A 20,314-nucleotide genomic window follows, 5' to 3' on the forward strand; every position below is an offset into this window, starting at 1 on the left:
TAATGTCCTAAGCTCATACAATATGACAAAATAATAAATTCATATATTTAAATCTCTAATATGGTAATCAATCACAATTCTCAATTAAAAAGAAAATATCTTACCTTTAAAATCAATCCTAGCTCCTTTTCCTTCCTTCTTGTTCATTTTTATCTCAGAGTTGTTAGGGGCACCTTTCGAGTTCTCAAGGTAAGCTGAGCTTGCTCCTTTCTTGGAGGGATGAGGATCACAGAGTTTTGCATTAATCTTATAAAGCTCGAGGGCTTTAATAGCTGCTGCATTGTTATCCATACGGAGAAAAGTTGGACAGGAAGCACAAAACTCATTCGTGCAGGCCTCATTTCCACAGCCCTCAGTTAACTGGTGGTAGTAGCGTTCTATTAGATGCTTTGCAGCTGCTCGCTTCCTGTACCAAACATTCAAACAGTAATAAGCACAGTGATTAGTACAGCTCAGGAACAAAGCTCAACAGATCATCAAGGCAAAAGTTAGTCAAGCATTGAAGTAATAAACTTGCATATTAAGATGAGATGTAAAAACAGGAAATCCACTGTTTACCCATAGCTTTTGACTAGTGAAATATTTGATATTTTCTAAGATACTAATATAAAAAATGTCAATGCTTTCTGAAAGCATCTTAATACACAGTTTTCTTTTGGTTAAGGGGGGGGGGGGGGAATTTTCTTGTTGCTGTGTTGTTCAGCACAACAGCCGGAAAACCACAAGGATGAAAGCTAAGAGTTTTATCATTTTATCACTTTAAATTAAAAAAAAGAGAGTCTATTTAGAGCATCAACCCAGTTTTCCTTTATATAATCACCAAATCAAGTTTATAAATACTTAATTTTTAGTTTTCACAGAATCTCTATCTAAAATTAAAAAACATTTTTCCTAGTTATCAACTAAGTGAGAGAATAAAAAAATAAAGAGTAACTTTACAAATGAAAATATTGAAAGGTAGTGTTTCTACAAGAAAGTGGTTCCAGAGCACACAATCTTGAAACCAAAACTTATCACTAAGCCTCCTCATTAATTCCTTATCAAAACAACATGGAATATTTTAAGTTCCATAAGGACAAAATATTATATTCCTCCTAGTTTGATAAACTTAAACGCAGGTTACTTTTCCATTATGGCTGTTCCAGCAAAGGAACCGAGAATGTTGAGGAAGGAATATTTCATTAAGCAAATAGAATCTATTTCTATGGTTTATTCAACTCAATTCTATGCTTCCATTGATAATATGAGGTTAAGTAGAAATAGTCTACTGGATCCAAAGAAACATAATTCGAAGCTTTTCTCTCTGGTCCTAAATTTTATGTGTGGAATAACTATAAAGAATCAAACCTATAAGAAAAAGGAATTCAACTAATTTAAATCTCAAAACATTCCTGCAATTATCTTATTAACACATAGGACTAAAAGTCAAATGGCACTGGAGTTTACAGTTTGTTCATCATGAGAGACTCAAGAAAAGTGGCAAACAAGGAGATAAGGCACACTAATTAAGTCTAATTTTGTCTTAAAAGGTAGGATTCTAAACTATCAAGAAAGACAAAAAGAGTGATAATTCAACACATCCAATTCATTCTAGTGCTTTTTTCAATTTCAAAATGTTCCATGCAAATTTACCATTCATGGCATGCAAACAGAGAAAGAAGAAAAACCCACAGAACACACTTAAAAATGCATGAACCATCTATATGTAGGTACATACAATCCCACTTTTGGATACTAAAAGTTATTATTCCAGATATCAAAATTCAAAATATGAAAATTAAAACATGTAAAAGGAATAACAGAATACAGAAGACTTAAAGCATATGTTGCTATTCTTCAGTAAAGAATGGGACGTATAAGACCTGCTCTCTCAAATGGAAGTAGATTTCTCTAACAAGAACATGAAATAGGTATTTCCATTCTGGAGGGCAATCATAAACATTTATCAAAAGTCTTAAAAATATAAATATCCTACCAATTAGAGATTCCACTTATATAATTCCCATAATATGAACATGGCGACCATCTTCCTGATACATCACCAACTCACAAGTCAGCTATGACACAGTAGGTTTAGGATGAACCCATTTTTGTTTCAAAGTGTTAATAGTAATTTTCACTGTGTGATATGACTGAATGGGTTTTCTAAAATATCTCCATCTGTTTATTTCTAATATTTTCTTTTCTATATTAAGTATGCTACTTGTTATTAAAAATTAATAAATATGAATGGGGAGAACATTAGCAGTTTCAAAATTTTATGTACACGACCTGAATAGCCCCAGAGTTTATACTAGAGTATCCATAAATTTTTAACAATTATTTATCAAATTCAAAATGCCAAAATGATCTGTTTTTTCTTAGTGAAAATGACAGGTTTTGTCTTAAAGTAACCAAAAACAAATAAACAAAAAACTCTTCATATATATAATACTTCTGTAAGTACTGAATAAAGAAGGAATATGAACAATGAAATAACTCTGAGAAATCAAAAGACCCTCATTAAGTGTTAGCTCCTTTTATCTCAGGAGCTGTATGATACTGACCAGATGATTCTTTAGATCTCCATTTTCCCATTTTTAAGAGTGTTTTCAGTTCTCAATTTTGAGTTATTCTATGGAATAGGAAAAGTGAGCAATAAACTCGCACTTACTGAATGCCTAGTAACAAACTCAACACATTGCCAGGAACTTTTATAAAGATTATTGAATGTAAAACCTATGAATCCAAAGATCCTCTTCAGTCTACTGTCAATGAAAGAATGAGGAGTTGAACCTTGTACCTAAGATCACACAAGGGAAAAGTATATAACCAGGACTGTAAAGAGTCCAAAAGTCTTCCAGCTTCAGAGTCTAAGTCATTCACTGATTAGTAGAACAATGTAATTTTACAGAAGGTGATTCATTTCCTCATAACTAACTGCTAACATTAATGGTCCTAAAAAATCTTATGGGAAAAAAAGATCCCATTAAAAATGTGTAACTGACAGAAAATTTAAAAAAGAAAAAAACATAGTTATTTGAATGTGCAGGTTATCTGGTACCATATATAGAGACTGAGTTTCCTGAGGAAATGGTACCAATGTATTCTTTAATGCTAATATATAGCTAATTTGTTTAAGATGTATATGCTAAGGCACTTCATAGACAGTGCCATTTTAGAAAACAGTAATCCTTAACATTTCAAAGCTAGAACCGAGGCTAGACTGCCCCTGTTTACACGCTGGCTCTACCCCTTATTGACTGTGTGAACCTGAATAAATTATTTGGCCTTTCCATTGCCTCAGTTTCCTCTTTATTAAGATGGTCATATGTGTAAGAATTACCATGCCTGTGAGAATTAAATGTGCTAATATGTATATAAAGTGCTTATAATATCATCTGGCACATACTAAGCACTATATAAGCATTAGCTGCAGTTATTATTGTGCTATTGTTATTACCCTCCTAAGTATACATTGAGATGATTAGCTACCTTAACCATCATGCTCCTGATGCTCTGAGGAATTAGATCTAACAAATCACACATCTAATAAGAGATGTGAATCCAGGTTTGACTGCAGAACTTGAGCTTTTTATTACAACTACTAAGAGGAGAATAAAGAGTGAGTTACTACCTCAAATTGATCTGGTTCTCTGTCGCCAGGTAAAAGATACAAAGTGCACTGATAAAACAGGACTAAAAAGAGGTCATGCCCCAAAACTCTATGTTACTGGTGAAATCAACCATATTAAGCATTATTTTTTTCTTCACCCCAATGATGCCTTGAATTATCTGAGTACATTTGTATCCCATCTAATTTAGGGCATAAAAAAAGAAGAACCACCAAAATTCCATGGAGTAGGTAAAGGGAATGAAGGGAAGGAGAGGATGGGAAAAGGGACAGTATAATCATTCTGACATTATTTTCCTATGTACACATACAAATACACCATGGTCAATCTCACCATTGTGTATAAGAAATTAATTTAAAAAACAAAACTGGGCAAATGGCAAAAGGGGGGAAGAGGTATTGGGGATTGAACTAGAACCGATATATTCCACATTTTTATAACTATGTCAAAACAAATTCTACCATCATGTATAATTTTTTAAAAAGCAAGAAATTTTAAAAAAGAAACTTTCCTCAGTAGACTAAAAAAAAAACATACAAATTATAGAGCACAGAAAAGCTAACATATTAATAATATAAAGGTAAATACTACTCATAATGTTTTAATAAATTTCCTGTCCACAGTTAACATCTGTACAGCAGCAGTCATCAAATCATAGGGCCAAACCTAACCCATCACCTATTTTTTAGAGTTTACAAAACTTAGAATATTTTACATTCTTAAATGGTTTAAAAGAATGTGAACAGAATATTTGGTGTTCAGACACATAAAAATAATACAAAATTCAAATTTTTGTATTCATAAAGTTTATTAGAACATACCCAAGCTCATTTATTTATCTATTAGCTATGACTATTTTTACACTCCAACAGCAGAGTTGAACAGACTTATGGTTGGCCTGCAAAGCCTAAAATAAATACTACCTTGAAACACCACACACAAAAAATTGCCAACCCTTAGGATCTATCCTCTCTCCCCTGACAATTTCATCTAATCATTTGTCTTCCTTCCTCTCTTTCTCCTGAGCACATAAATGTAATAACATGTGTATCTTTGGGCTAAGGTTGTAGCTCAGCGGCAGAGCGCTTAAAGGGCACCTGTGAAGTACTGGGGTTTGATCCCCAGTAGATCAAATAAATAATAGAAATAAATAAGTGGATAGGTAGATAAATAAATAAATAGATAAATGTATTGTGTCCATTATTATATATATTTATATATAATGTGTATCTTTCTTCCAGTATTACTAAAGAAACGAAGGAAAGGAGAAAGGGAAGAAGAAAATTCAGAAGGAAAAAGGGTGTAAAGGAAAAAGGGAAAAGAAAGGGAAAAAAATGGAGTAAAGCATTTGCCCTGATTAGATTCCTTTAGTAACACCTTACCTACTGTTCATAATCAAAATGGCCAAAATAGGATCTATAGCTTACTTTCTACAGCTTTCACACATTGCTCTTACTATGTCAAAAGACAGAGTCCTCCAATAATAATAATATTTGTTAAATAAAGGTATACCTTTCACCAGGCACAGTGGCACAAGCCTATAATCTCAGAGGCTTGGGAAGTTGAGGCAAGGAGGATTGCGAGTTCAAAGCCAGCCTCACCAAAATCAAGGTGTTAAGCAACTCAGTGAGACCCTGTTTCTAAATAAAATACAAAACAGAACTGGGGACATGGCTCAGTGGTCGAGTGCCCCTGAATTCAATCCCTGGTACATCCCCCCAACCCCCACAAAAAAGGTATACCTTTCTTATTTAGTCAATAATAAAGATCAAGTGAGAATTTCCAGTAACAGATCTCTAAAAGTTAATGCAGACACCTGAAAATATTTATCCAATTAAAACAGGTAATACTTTATTTCTATGACTGAATTATTTAGACAGTCCTAAAAATAAAAAGTTCTATGGACTAAATCATATCTGAAAGGTCAGAGTTTACTCTGGAGATCTGGACAACAAGTCTTTTAAAACTGGTTTCTTCTTGGTAAGTGTGCTGATGTCAGTAATTAACTGTGAAGTATAAAAACAGTAAGATGAGCTGACAATAAAAGGATGTGTGGCAAAGCAAAGTCAATATTAATAACAGCTTCTGGGTAACAAGACTTGTAGATATCAGCTGTTAAATTCTTCCAACTCTGCAACATGCTTGGCAATTTTTATAATAAAATGTTGAGAGGAAAATGCTGTCACCATATTCCAATTTTCAAGAAAGTACGTTAATCTGCAGAATGATATCAACCACAAGTGGCAAAAAAAGGAAATACAACCTCAGTGTCATCTATGGCACCCACCAATACCATGTTTTTTGACTTCTAATTTAGTTTTTGTAATAGTCCAGAACATAGAAGAAAAAAATTAAAATGAGACTGATTAAGGAGTTAGAATCTTACCATTGCTATAAGTTACAACTTAAGTTACCCAAAAAGGAGACATATAATAGGGAAATGTATTTACTATTCCTGTATAAATGACTAAGCATGAGGGTCCGAACCATTAAAATGACCACCACCAATTTAGGAGGCAGAAATTGAATAAGATTTTAAATTCAGTACCACTTCACCAGCCTTAGAGAAAATGATTAGGAGACTCCTACATCAGAAATAAAAGGACAAAGACTTATTATGAACACACATACAAGTATAAAACTCACTACTAGAAGAGATATGAAAATGAAAGAGAATCAGTATAGAAAACTAACAAATGACAAAGACTAATAAGAGTAAGATAAGAACAAAGGATACACAAAATAATGAAAAAATTATTGCTCAAAAGTACAAGAGTAGGTTGTTACTCATCAGTAAAAATCTTGACTATAAACAGATTAAATTCCCCATCAAAACAAATGGACTAGCTGAATGGGTAAAAAAACCAAACATGACTCAACTTCATGCTGCCTTCAAGAAATTAACTTCACTGGTAAAATACATACAAACTGAAAGTGAAGTGATAAAAAGACATTCAATGTAAATATAAGCCATAAGCATGTATAAGTAGCCATACTCATATAAAAAAAAAAAAGACATTAAGTCAAAAACTCTAGAGGGAAGATAAAGAAAAGGCATAAAAGGCCCTCCAGCATTGTCTCTCACAGAACTATCAATTTAAACAGCTGTTTATGCACAAAGCTAGCTTGGTCTTACCTGTGTACTGCACTGGTCTGGGTGGACTGTGGGCTCCAGTATGATACAGAATTAACATTTTATTTCCCACCCCCATCCCTTTCCCAATAACTGAAAGCACAACGTGGAAAGAGTAATTGTCCATGTGGGGCAAGAGAAGGAGGCAGAGGCCAATCTCCTCCTGGTGAGGTCCAGAGGCAAGCAGAATTCTGTAATGCCTGTCCACAAGCCACTGGCTATAGATGAGGATTCTGGGCCCATCCCAACCATAGGCAGAAGCCTGAGGGGACAGACTACCATTTTTGGGTATTCTACCAGTTAATTCTAAATAACACACCAACTATGGATTTGGGACAAATTTGGGTTTAGAGCACCCACTAGTGCTGGGAAGGTTGGAAAAACAGATTTGCAGCAAACCTGGACTTGGATGTAATCTTGTATTAAAATAGTAAAAGTAACAACAGGCACAGGGAAAATAAGCGCCCTGCTTAATATTTCTAGAAGGACAGGCACAAAACCCAGATTATAAAGAATGGAGTAATCTTAATCCTTCAATGAGCATATGACATTAGAAGCCAACAAGCCCTGAGAACTCTAAGGGACCTTGACCTAACCTAAGAAAGTAACAGGAACCAACCATAAAGCAGCTGACATATGCAAATGCCTAACAGAATTCGAAAGTTATAATGAGACGACTCATTTTTTTAAAAATTGCTTTTTTTGCAAAACAAAGAGTTCAATAGTCTATCAGACAAACCTGAGGTTGAGCAGTTTTACAAAAAAATCAGAGAAATCCTCAAGCTGAAAAGTACAAACTTAAAACATGATCAAAGGCATTAATAGAAGAAGAAATCAAAAGAAAGAAAAAAATCTGTAAGCTTAAAAGTGGGCTATTTGAAAATAGAGTAGGAAAAAGGAAAAGAATGAAGAATAATCAAGAAAGTTTATGGGAAACCTGGAGCAGCATTAAGACAGCAAATATTAAACTTACTGACATTCAAGAGGAATTTGGGAATGCCAAAGGAGTACAAAGTTTATTCAAGGAGATAATAAGAGACAACTTCCCAAATCTACAGGATACAAATAACCAGATACAAGAAGGTCACAAGTCACCAAATTCCACTCAAAATAAATCTAACATGTTAAATTAATCTCTCAAAGGATAAAGTTTAAGAGTATTTTCAAAGGAGCAAGAAATCAGAAGAAACATATAAGCATATTCCAAAAATTACTTGAGAACAAATTTCTCAGAAAAAAATTTACACAAAGTGGGGGGAATGAAGTGGCTGTGATTGTTTGATATTTTAACACTGCTAAAGAAAAACTGTTTAAAACTACCAACAAAGAATACTGCATCGAGAGCAAAGTTACACTTCAGAAATGAATTAGAAAAAAGGGTACTCTAAGATGAACAAAAGCTGTGAGAATTTCTCACCAGCAGACCTGCCCTACTCCCTGCTAAAGGGAGTTCTTCAAACTGAAAGAGATGCTAACCAGTAAGAAAGAAAACACTGGAAGGTATAGAACCTATTTGTAAATATCTGAACAGAAAAAAATCATAAACCTTTCAAAAATCTTCAGATTAAATACTACAAAACAAAATGATTAAAAACAAGAACAACATTAATATATTAAGAGATGGGAAAAAGAAAGGCCTAAAATGGTACATCAAAAATTCAAAATGTGCCAGGCATGCCAGTGCATGCCTATAATCCCAGTGGCTCAGGAGGCTGAGGCAGAGGGATTGCGAGTTCAAAGTCAGCCTCAGCAAAAGTGAGGCGCTAAGTAACTCAGCGAGACTCTGTTTCTAAATAAAATACAGAAAACATAGGGCTGGGGATGTGGCTCAATGATAGGGTGCCCCTGAGTTCAATCCTTGGTACCCCCCCAAAAAAATTCAAAATGTAAGGAGGAATTAAGTAGAATTTATCAGTAGTTTTTCTCATTTTTATATGATGAATGTTAAATTGAAATAATTTCAAAATAGCTTGTTATAATTAAAAAATATGTCTCACTATAACCATGAAGAAAAAATATAGTGGATAAATATGGTGGATAAAGAACTGTGCTATACATACACAATGGAGTATCACTCAGCCATAAAGAAGAATCACTTTATGGCATTTGCAGGTAAATGGATGGAGCTGAAGAACATCATGCTAAGTGAAGTAAGCCAATCCCAAAAAACCAAAGGCCAAATGTTTTCTCTGATAAATGGATGCTGATCCATAATTGGGGGGAGGGGTGGTGAAGGAACTTTGGACAGAGGAGAGCCAGTGTAGGGGAAGAGGAAGGGAATGGGTATAGGAAAGATGGTGAAATGAGATGGACATTGTTACCCTATGTATGGGTATGATTACACAAACGGTGTGAAAAGTTGTGCTCCATTAGTGTTCAATGAGTCAAAATGCATTCTGCTGTCATGTGTAACTAATTAGAATTAAAAAAATATGATCATTAAAAAAAAGAAAATAATACATGCTGATTAAGTGGGTTTCATCCAGGGATATAAGGTTGGTTCACGTTATACAAATTAATAAACATAATTCACCACATAGAGTTAAACACAAGAATCACATGATCATGTCAATAGATGCAGAAAAAAGAGTTGACAATAATCTAGCATCCATTCAAGTTTAAAATGCTGGAGAAAGTAGGTATAAAAGGAACTTAACACATCATTGTAAAAGATACATATGACAAATCTAAGGACTATATAATACTGAACCAAGAACAATTGAAAGCATTTCTTCTAAAATCAGGAGCAAGACAGGATATACCCTCCCACCACTTTCATTCAATTTAGTTCTTGAAATTCTAGCTAGAGCAATCAGGGAAAAGAAGAAAATTAAAGGGATATTAAGTAGGAAAAGAAGCAAATGATCCATTTGCTGATGACATGATTCTTTATAAAATGATCCATTTGTTGATGACATAATTCTTTATAAAAGACCCAAAAGACTACTCCAGAAGACTTCTAGACCTGATAATTCAGCAAAGCAGCAGGATGCAAGAGCAACATAAAAAAGAATAGCTTTCCTATATTCCAATAATGAACCTACTGAGAATGAAACCAGGAAAATTATCCTGTTCACAATACACACACACACACACACACACACACACACACAAATATCCAAACCTAGGAATAAACCTAACCAAGGAGATTAAAGACTGCTACAATGAAAACTGAAAAAAGAAACTGAAGATCTTAGAAGATGAAAAGACTTCCAATGTTCTTGCATAGGCAGAATTAATACTGTCAAAATGGACACACTAAAATAAGCATTATTCAAATTCAATGCAATTCCCATGAAAATACCAATGACATCCTTTACAGAAGGGGGGGGGAAAAGGAATCCTAAAATTCATTTGAAAGAATAAAAGACCCCAGAATAGCCAGAGCAAGCCTGATCAAGAAAAAGGATGCTGCAGGCATTAAAATTATACTATGTAACTGTAGTAACAAAAACAACATGGTATTGACATCAAAACAGAGCATATGACAAAGAGACAAAACCACATAGATACAGTCATCTGATAGTAAACAAATGTGTCAAAAACGTATATTGGAGAAAATTGTCTTTTTAGCAAATAGTACTGGGAAAACTGGATATCCACATGTAAAAGAATGAAACTAGATCCCTCTCTCTCTCCCTGCACAAAAGTCAACTCAAAGTGAATCAAAGACCTAGGAATTAAACCAGAAACTTTAACAACTGCTAGAAGAGAACATAGGCTAAACACTTCAAAATATTGACACAAACAACAACTTCCTTAACAAGATCCCCCTAAAGTGCAAGAAATAAAACCAAGAAAAATAAATGGGATGACATCAAATTAAAAAGCTTCTGCACAGAAAAAGAAGAGAGTGAAGAGAGTGACTATATAGTGGGGAAAAAAAATCTTTGCCAGCTACTCCTCTGATAGGAAGATTAATACCCAGAATATACATGAAGAACTCAAAAAACTTAATACCAAAAACAAAACAAAAAACTCAATCAATAAATGGGTAAAAGAAATAAATGGACATTTACTGAAATAGAAATGGCCAACAAATATACGAAAAAAATTTTTAATATCCCAAGCAATCAGGAAAATACAAATCAGAACCACACTGAGATTTTATCTCATTTCGCTAGAATGGCAATCATCAAGAATACAAATAATAAAGGCAGACAGTGATGTAGGGAAAAAGGATACAATCACACACTATTGGTAAGACTGCAAATTACTACAACCACTTTGGAAAGCAGTATGGAGATTCTTCAAAAGATTAGTAATAAAACTACCATATGACCAGGTATTCCACCCCTTGATATTTATCCAAAGGAACTAAAAATCAGGGTACCATAGTGATATAGGCATGTAACGATATTTACAGTAATACAAGTCACAACAGTCAAGTTATGGAATCATCCCAGGTGCCTGTCAACATACACATAGTTTAAGAAAGTTTTACTCTGCCATAAAGAAGACTGAAATTATGCATTTTCTCATAAATAGATGCAACTGGAGAACTTCATGAAGTGAAATAAGCCAGGCTCAGAAAAATCAAGGGTTAAATGTTTTCTTTCATATGCAGAAGCTAGAGTGAAATAGGGAAGAAAAGCGAGCATTGCCACTGAATTCCCCACCTGTGTGTGTGTGTGCATGTCTCTATGTGTATCAACTATCGATTTAAAAAATGATAAACAAAAGGAAGACCAGTAGAGTATAGAAAAAGAACAGAAGTAGAAAGAAGGGGAGGGAAAGAGGATTTATTGAAGTATTTCATGCATGTACAATTATGTCAAACTAAAATTTATTATGTACAACTACAATGCACTAATATTAAAACAAGATATAGAGAAAGAAACCGGAAAGATCTCAAATAAAATAACATACTACTGCACCTCGAAGAATGACAAAAACAAGTTCTAAACTCAAAACTAGAAGTAAAAATATAAAGAATATAAATAAAGGAAATCCAGACATAAAACACTGTATCAGTATAATGAAAATTGTTTTTTTTTTAAAAAAAAACATAGGTATGTAAAGGATAAATCTTTAGTTACACCAAGAGAAATCTAAAGTAAATAAAATCAGAAAAATGAGACTTTAACATTGAAACCACAGAAATACAAAGGCTTATTCATTAGATTATGATGAGTAGCACTTCAAAAATTTAATGAAGAATAGGCAAGTATGTGGACACATCATCTTACAATGATTGAATCATGAAGAAACAGAATAGACGAATAATGAGACAATCAGTAGTGTTAAAAAAAAAAAGCCTCCTACCAAACAAGAGCCATGGCTGAATATTATCATTTTTAAAATAATTAATACCAATGCTGAAATTATTCAGAAAAAATGCAAGAGGGAGAAAGAAATTCATTCAAGCTCTTCTGAGAACAGAATTACCTTGATGCCAAAATCAGAGGAGGACACAAGAAAAAGGCTAGAGGCCAATATCCTTCACATACAACTCCTTAACATCACACTAGCAAACCAAATCCAAAATCACATTTAAAAGATTATTCAATATAAGAGATTCACCCCAGGATGTAAGAATAATCTAACAGGTGCCCATCAATAAATGTGATATACCATATCAACAGAATAAAGGATAAAAACCATGCGATCATGTCAACAGATACAGAAAAATATTATGAAACATCAATATCCTTTTATAATACAAATTCAACAAATTCAGTATCTAAGGAATGTACCTCAACAAAATAAAGACTTTATATGAAAAATCAACTGCTTATCTTCATACTTAATAGTGAAAAACTGAAAGCTTTTCTTTTAGAACCAAGAACAATACAAGAATGCCCTCTCACTACTTGTAGTCAACATTGTACTGAAAGTCCTTACCAAGACTACAAAGCAACAGAAATCAAAAGGGCATGATATAGGCATAAAAACAAATACATAGAACAAGAGAACTGAAAAAGGAGCCTAAAGGTAAACCCACATACCTACAGCCAACTAAACTTCTGTTAAAGTGCTAAGAACATGTATTTGAGAGAGGACATTGTTTATAATAAATGGTACTACTAAGAAAACAGGATATTCACATAAAGAAGAATGAAATTAGATACTAACTCTATTATCATATATAAAAATCAACTCATTGAATTAAAAACAACTACAAGCCATAAAACTACTCAAAGAAAAATAAGCTAAAAAGTTTCAAACATTGGAATGGGAGAGAATTTTTTGGATAAGAACCCAAAAGCACAGAAAACAAAAGCAAACACAAACAGAATTACATAAACTGAAGATCTTCTGTATAACAAAGGAAACAACAGTATGAAAAAATGACCTGCATGATGGTGGAAAATATTTGTAAGTCAGTACCTGTGAAGGGGCTAAGATCCAGACATTATAAGGAATTCAAATAAATCAATAACCCCCTAAAAATGTTTTTAATGATCAACAGACCAAACTAGACACGATAATAGACAAAGGAAACAAATAGCCAATAAGTACATTTTTTAAACTGTTCAGTATCACTAATTATAAGGGAATACAAATCAAAACTACAATGAGATATCAACTCACTACAGTTAGAACTATGACTAACAAATAGAAAACAGATTACAAATGCTAGAAAGAATGTGGAAGAAAGAGAACCCTTACATACTAGTGGTGGAAATTAGTACAGGAATCATGAAAAGTATTAAGGAAGTTCCTCAAAATATGAAATTGAATTATCATATAATCTATTAATCTCATTCCTAGATATATATGCAAAGGAAACAAAATTAGACTATTGAAGAAACATCCCATGTTTATTCCAGGGCTATTCCCAATAGCTACGAATATGGGGTTAAACTAAGTTTTCATCTATGAATGAACAGATAAAGAAAATGTAGTACATATATAAAATAGAATATTATAAACTACAAAAAGAATGAAATCCTGTCATTCCAACAACATTTATGGAATCATTATGTGAAGTGAATAAGCCAGGCACAGAAAGACAAATATCACATGATCTCACTCACCTATGAAATACAAAGAAGTTGATCTAGAAATTGACAATAGAATAGTAGTTCTCAGAGTCTAGGGGGGAAGTAGAGGGAGGAATGGAGGAAAGTTGATCAAAAGGTTAGAAAAATAATTTCCAGTGGTATACTACACTTTAGGATACCAGTAGATAATTATAAAACAGTATATACTTTTTGAAAGAAGAATTTAAAATGTTTTCACCATATACAAATAATAAATGTTTGAGGAGATACATATATTTACCTTGATTTGAACATTACACAGTGTATACATGTACTGAAAAATTACATGATACCCATAAATATGTGCAATTTTTACATGTCAATTAAAAATTTTAAAAAGAGAGATAAAGTCATTATATAAGGATATAAGGGGGATAAATTCATCAAGAGAATATAACTACTATGAACATTTATGTAGTAATTCTCAGACCACTCAATACATAAAGCAAATATCATATCTAAAGGGGAAGACACACCATAGTACCATAACGGTTAGAGATTTTCATATGACACTTTCATCCACATACAGATTATGCACATATAAATTTAACAAGGAAACATCAGACTTAAATTATCCTAAAAAAAGATAATTTACAGACTGCTACAACAGCTGCAGAATATGCATTCTTCTCATCAGCATATGAGACATATACCAAGATAAGTCCATACATTAGTCCACAAAACAGATCTCAATAAATGAAAAAAAATGAAATTAAAGCATATATCTTCTCCAATCACATTGAAATAAAACTAGAAATCAACAACAGTAACTGTGAGAATGATAAAAATACATGTAAATTAAACAACATACTCCTGACCAATGGGTCAATGAAGAAATTAAAAGGGAAAATAAAAGAATTCTTAAAAATGAAAACAATCATACTAAAATCTATGGGATACAGCAAAAACAATTCTAGGAGGGGGATTTCTCATAATAAGGGCCTACATCTGAATAGAAGATTTCAAACCTACGACAATCAATTAAAAAAAAACAAGAAAAGCAAAAATAAATGAAGCAAAATCCATGAAACAAAGAAATAAGGATCAGAGCAGAAATAAATAAAACAAAGGCAGGCAACACAATAAAAAAATTAAGGAAACCAAAAGTAGCTTTTTCAAAGAACAAATAAAATCAAGAAACTTTCAGCTAGTTTGGTGAAAACAAAGAATCAAATCAGAAGAAAAAAGACATAACTAATACCACAGAAAGATTATTAGGCTTATTGTTAACTAATGTAAATCAACAAATTAGAAAATCAAGAAGAAATGGATAGATTTCTACAGACACAAGCTATGAAGTCTGAACTACAAAAAACAGAACACCAAAACATATCAATAACAAGCAAAGAAACTAAATCAGAAATAAAAAGTCGACCAAAAAACAAAAGCTCATGACTAAGGTGGCTTTATTGCCGAATGCATTTTCTAAAAATTAATCCTAATCAAACTATTCCAAAAAATTTATAAGCAGGGAAATCTTCCAAATTCATTCTACAAAATTACTCTGATAACAAAAGCAGACAAGATCAATTTAAAAGAAAAAAATCATAGGCCAATATCAATTACAGTGGAATCAAAGCACATTAAAAAGGTTATACATCATGATAAAATGAGATTAACCCCAGAGCTGCATGAAAAGTTCAACATATGCAAATCAACAAACATAATACATTTGCAGAATGAAGGATAAAACCATCTCCACAGATTCAGAAAAAAGGATAAAACCATCTCCACAGATGCAGAAAAAGCTTCAATGAAATTCAATATTCCAGCCTGGTGCAATAACACATGCATATAATTCCAGTTACTTGGGAGACTGCGGCAAGAGGCCCACAAGTTCAAGGACAGACTGGGAAAAACTTAGACACTCTCTCAAAATAAAATTTAAAAGGGTTAGGGATGTACCTCAGTGGTAGACTGCTTGCTCACCATATATGAAGTCCTGGGTTATATATTTCCACTACTTGGGAAACAAGACAAAAAAAAAAAAAAAATGCCTTCATGACCACAAACTCAACAAATTAGAAGGAAAAATAAGTCTTCCAAGATACTCAAAAACTAAAAGAATTCATGATTATTAAGTCAACACTAAAGAAAATACTTAGAAGAACACTACATGCATAAGAAATTAAAAACAAACTTCAGAGCCTACAAATGGATCAATTTCATGAGAAGAGTAGCTACCAAATAAGAATTAAGATCAAATTTAAGTTCAGAAATAAATAAAAATGGCAGATAATAATAAAAACCTCTATAATAACACTGAATATAAACTGCCCCAAATCTAATTAAAAAAAGAACCAGAATGGATTAAAAAACAAGACCCAAATATATGCTGCTTGCTCTCTTACCAAGAGAGGTCATCCAGACACAAACGCAAAATGAGTCTCAAACCTAAAAAATATTATAAATCAAATGGGCCTAAAAGACATCTATAGAATAATCCAAAATTCACTTTCTTCTCAACTGCACATGGTATCATCTCTAAAACATCATATTTTAGGAAAGAAAGTAAATCATAGTAAGTACAAAAAACAAAAACAATAAAAACCCTGATACTATCTCAGCCATCTTATCAGACCATACTCAATGAAACTGGAAATTAAAATCAAGAAAACTCATAGAAATTACATAGGAAATAAATGAGAATGAACAATATGGTTTTTACAATGAATGGATAATATAATAAAATGAAAGGGAAAATTAAAAATTCTTAGATTCAAAATATAATGGAGATATAACATATTAGAATCTCTGGGACACAATGAAGGCAGCTCTCAGGTAAACTTACAGCTATGAGTGCCTACATTAAAATAAAATGAATGAATGAATAAATAAATAAATAAATAAATCCCCAACAACAATTATACATTTCAAGATTCTTGAAAAACAACAATAAAACCTTTCCAAAACCAGTAGAATAAAGAAAATAATTACGGACAGAGCCAAAATTAATGAAATAGTTTTTTCAAAAGATAAGAATGATAAACCAACTAATCCCAGAAACAAAGAGAAGACCCAAATTAATAACATTAGAAATGCAAAAAAGATATTACCATAAACATCTCTGAATTCCAGAGGATCATTAGGACTACTCTGAAAACTAGAAAATCTAGAAGGAGTAGACTGATTCTTATATACTGATGCCCTATCAAAATTGAACCAAAGAGATAAAGAAAGCCTGAACAGGAAAGCAAAAAAACAATGAGACTAGGGGCTGGGGTTGTGGCTCAGCAGTAGAGCGCTCGCCTCGCATGTGACAGGCCCTGGATTCCATTCTCAGCACCACATAAATAAATAAAATAGAGATATTGTGTTCAATTACAACTAAAATATAAATATTAAAAACTGCCTAGCTGAATTCTACCAGTCCTTTAAAGAACAAACAATGTCAGTGATCCTCAAATTAGGGGACACAGAAATAGATAAGAGAAAACATTTTCAAATCATTGTATGAAGATATCAACCTTCTACCAAAACCAGATAAAGGCACATGACCGAAAGAGAACTACAGAACAATATCCCTGTTGAACAAAAGTCCACAATAAAATAGGAGTAATTCTTCTTCAAAAACACATTAAGAAGCTTATAGTTCATGATCAAGTCAGCACAGGCAAAACAATAAACTTCATTACATAAATGGAAGGAAGGACAAAAATCACATGATCACCTAATTAGATACAGAAAAGGCCTTTGACAAAATTCAGCACCAACTCATTTTAGAAGCATTGAAGAAATTAAGGACAGAAGGAACTTAACATCTTGAAGGACATAAATGATAAACCCAAAATAAACATCATACTAAATGAGGGAATACTGAAAGCATTTCCTCTAAAATCAAAAACAAGGAGGTCTTGAAATCTCAGCCACAGCACTTACATGAGAAAGAAATACAACGTATATAAAGAGGAAAGGAAGAAGTCAATTTGGCACTGTTCACAGATATGATCCTATACCTGAAGACTTCTCAAGTTTTGGAAATAAATACAGCAAAGCATTAGACCATAAAATCATCATAAAAAAATCAACACCTTTTAAATACAGCAATAATGAAACTGCTGAAAAAAAAAATCACAAAAACTCCTTCACAGTAGTTTTAATAAATAAATGCAGGAATAAATGTCTGCATATTTATATATATGAATGAATAAATCTAAAAAAAGATAGACAGACCTCTACAATAAAAATTATAAAATATTGAAGAAAGAATTACAGAGTATACTAGAAGACAGAAATATCTCCCATATTAGGTAGACAGAATTAATACTGTCAAACGGCAATACATAGACTCAATGCAGTGCCCAATAACATTCTTAACGGGGGGGGGGGGGGGGACCTAAAATTAATTTGAAAGAAGAACCAGAATAGCCAAAGCAATTTTGAGTTGTAAAAGCAATGAAGAAGGCATCATAATTCCAATCTTCAAATTATACTTAGAGCTATAGTAACAAAAACTGTGTGGTACTAGCATAAACTCACATGTTGACCAATATCATAGACTAGAAGACACAGACACAAACCCAGATACAGTTGGTGAAAAAATAGTCTTTTAAACAAATGGTGCTGGGAAAATTGGATATCCATATATTGAATGAAACTAGGAGCTTTATTTTAATTGCTAAAACTTGGAAACAAGCGAGATGTCCTTCAGTAAGTCAATGACTAAACTGTGATACAACCAAAAACCAGAATATTACCTAGTACTAAAAAGTCATCGAGAGTCCTAGGAGAAACTTAAGTGCACAAAAGTAAAAGAAACAAAACTGAAAAGGCTGCATATAATTTAAGATTCTAAGTATATAACATTCTGGGAAAGATAAAACTAAGGAAAGAGCAAAAAATCAGTTGTTGCCAGGATTTTGGGAGAGGCATTAATAAACTGAATACAGGATTTTTAGGACAATAAATATATTATGTACGATACTATAATGATGAGTATGAGCCATTACTCTTAGTGCTAACTCATAGAATGTACATCAAGAACAAATCCTAATGTAAATTACAGATTTTGAGTGAATACTATATGTCAATTGAAGTTCATGCATTTTAACATGTATTATCACTCTGTTGGAAAACTGGATAATGGGGAAATTTACACATGTTTAGGGGACAGTGGATATGTGGGAAAGTTTGCTCAATTTTGCTGTGAACCTAAAACTACTGTTTTTTTTAAAAAAAAGTCTTAAAAAAAGAGATAGAATTACCATATGATCCAGTAGTCCTACTGCTGGTTATATATATATTTTTTAAATAAATTTAAAATAGGATCCCAGAAAGATATCTGTACACTCATATTTATTGTAGCATTATTTATAATAGCCAAGAAATGGAATGTCTAATAATAAATGGTTGGAGAAAGAAAGTGTAGAATATACATACAATGCAATTTATTCAGCTTTTAAAATGGAAATTCTGTAATATTCTTTCTATAACTTGAATGAAGTTTGGGGACATTATGCTATGCCAAACAAGGTAATCCACAACAAGACAAATACTCCATGAAGTATCTCAAAGAAATTTATTTACAGAAAGCAAAATAGCATTTGCCAATGGATTAGGAGAAGGGGAAAAATGGAAGTAGTTATTCAACGGATATAGTTTCAGTTGCTTTATAAGAGGAGAAAGTTCTAGAGATCATTAAGATGCCTACAGAGAGAGGTATGACAATATAAAGAGGCAATTTAATAGAAACAAATTCTAAAGGTGACTGGAAAGCCAATGATTAAAAGGTACAAAGAATGCTTAAGACAGAAAAAAAAAAAATGTGTTAAGAGGGACCTGAAAAAAATGGTATTACAGGAAAAACCTAGAGAGTTCAAGAAAAATCTCATATTCATGATACAAAATTCTAATTTTAGCCAACATCAAGAGTAAAATTTAATGACATTCCCCCCATAAAAAGGCATGTTTCATACTAATAAAAAAATTTTAAAAAAAGAGAAAAACATGACGGTATCCTAAACACTTCAACAGCTTATATAACTTCTGTTTTCTCCATGTAAATTAACTTTGTTATAAAATAAACACAAAAATAAAAGTATGGACACAGATAAGGAAAAAAAATGCATGTTTCATATTGCCAGAAATTCCCAGGATTCATAAATCACTATATACGAACGAATAAGTTGGTCACTAACAGATTTTAAGCAGATAAGTGTCTAAAGAATTTGCTTTTACAATAATTCCATAATCTAAACTAAGACCAAAATGCACAAAACTGAATATAGGCAATCCAGTTAGGTAGTGAATACTGAAAATGTTACAGGCCAAGAAGGAAGTACCAACAAGAATGAGGATGAAGAAAATTACATAAGAAATAATTAAAAGACATACTCTGTAAAGATTATGCTATGCCAAACAAGGTAATCCACAATAAGGGAACTAAAGATAACGCCCAGGCTTCTGGTGTGTGCAACAGGGTTCAAAGCTTATATGCTAACAAAAAGAACATTCATCAAGATTTAATTAACAATGTATGTCCATTAGATACTTCAGGAATCCTAAGTTCTGCTCTTATTATTTTGGGGAGAATAGAGCAAGGTAGTCATTCCCTCAACCATCCCTACTAAGAGTATGTTTTC

The 20,314-nt window shown here is 32.5% G+C and overlaps 1 protein-coding gene across 8 annotated transcripts in view; it reads right to left on the reverse strand.

Annotated features, from left to right (window-relative positions):
* Positions 1–20,314, reverse strand: part of UBE3A (ubiquitin protein ligase E3A) — a 94,063-nt gene that overhangs the window by 30,242 nt on the left and 43,507 nt on the right. For 6 of the 8 annotated variants that reach the window (XM_081291605.1, XM_081291603.1, XM_081291602.1 and 3 more), the window contains one exon: positions 105–406. In XM_081291605.1, the coding sequence (XP_081147731.1) occupies positions 105–406 (302 nt within the window). The remainder of the gene's footprint in view (positions 1–104; positions 407–20,314) is intronic. The other 2 variants (XM_081291607.1, XM_081291608.1) reach the window with 1 other exon arrangement.

Source organism: Spermophilus citellus (genome assembly GCF_964194105.1).
Source record: "Spermophilus citellus genome assembly, chromosome: 4".
In the NCBI taxonomy this organism is placed as follows: domain Eukaryota; kingdom Metazoa; phylum Chordata; class Mammalia; order Rodentia; family Sciuridae; genus Spermophilus; species Spermophilus citellus.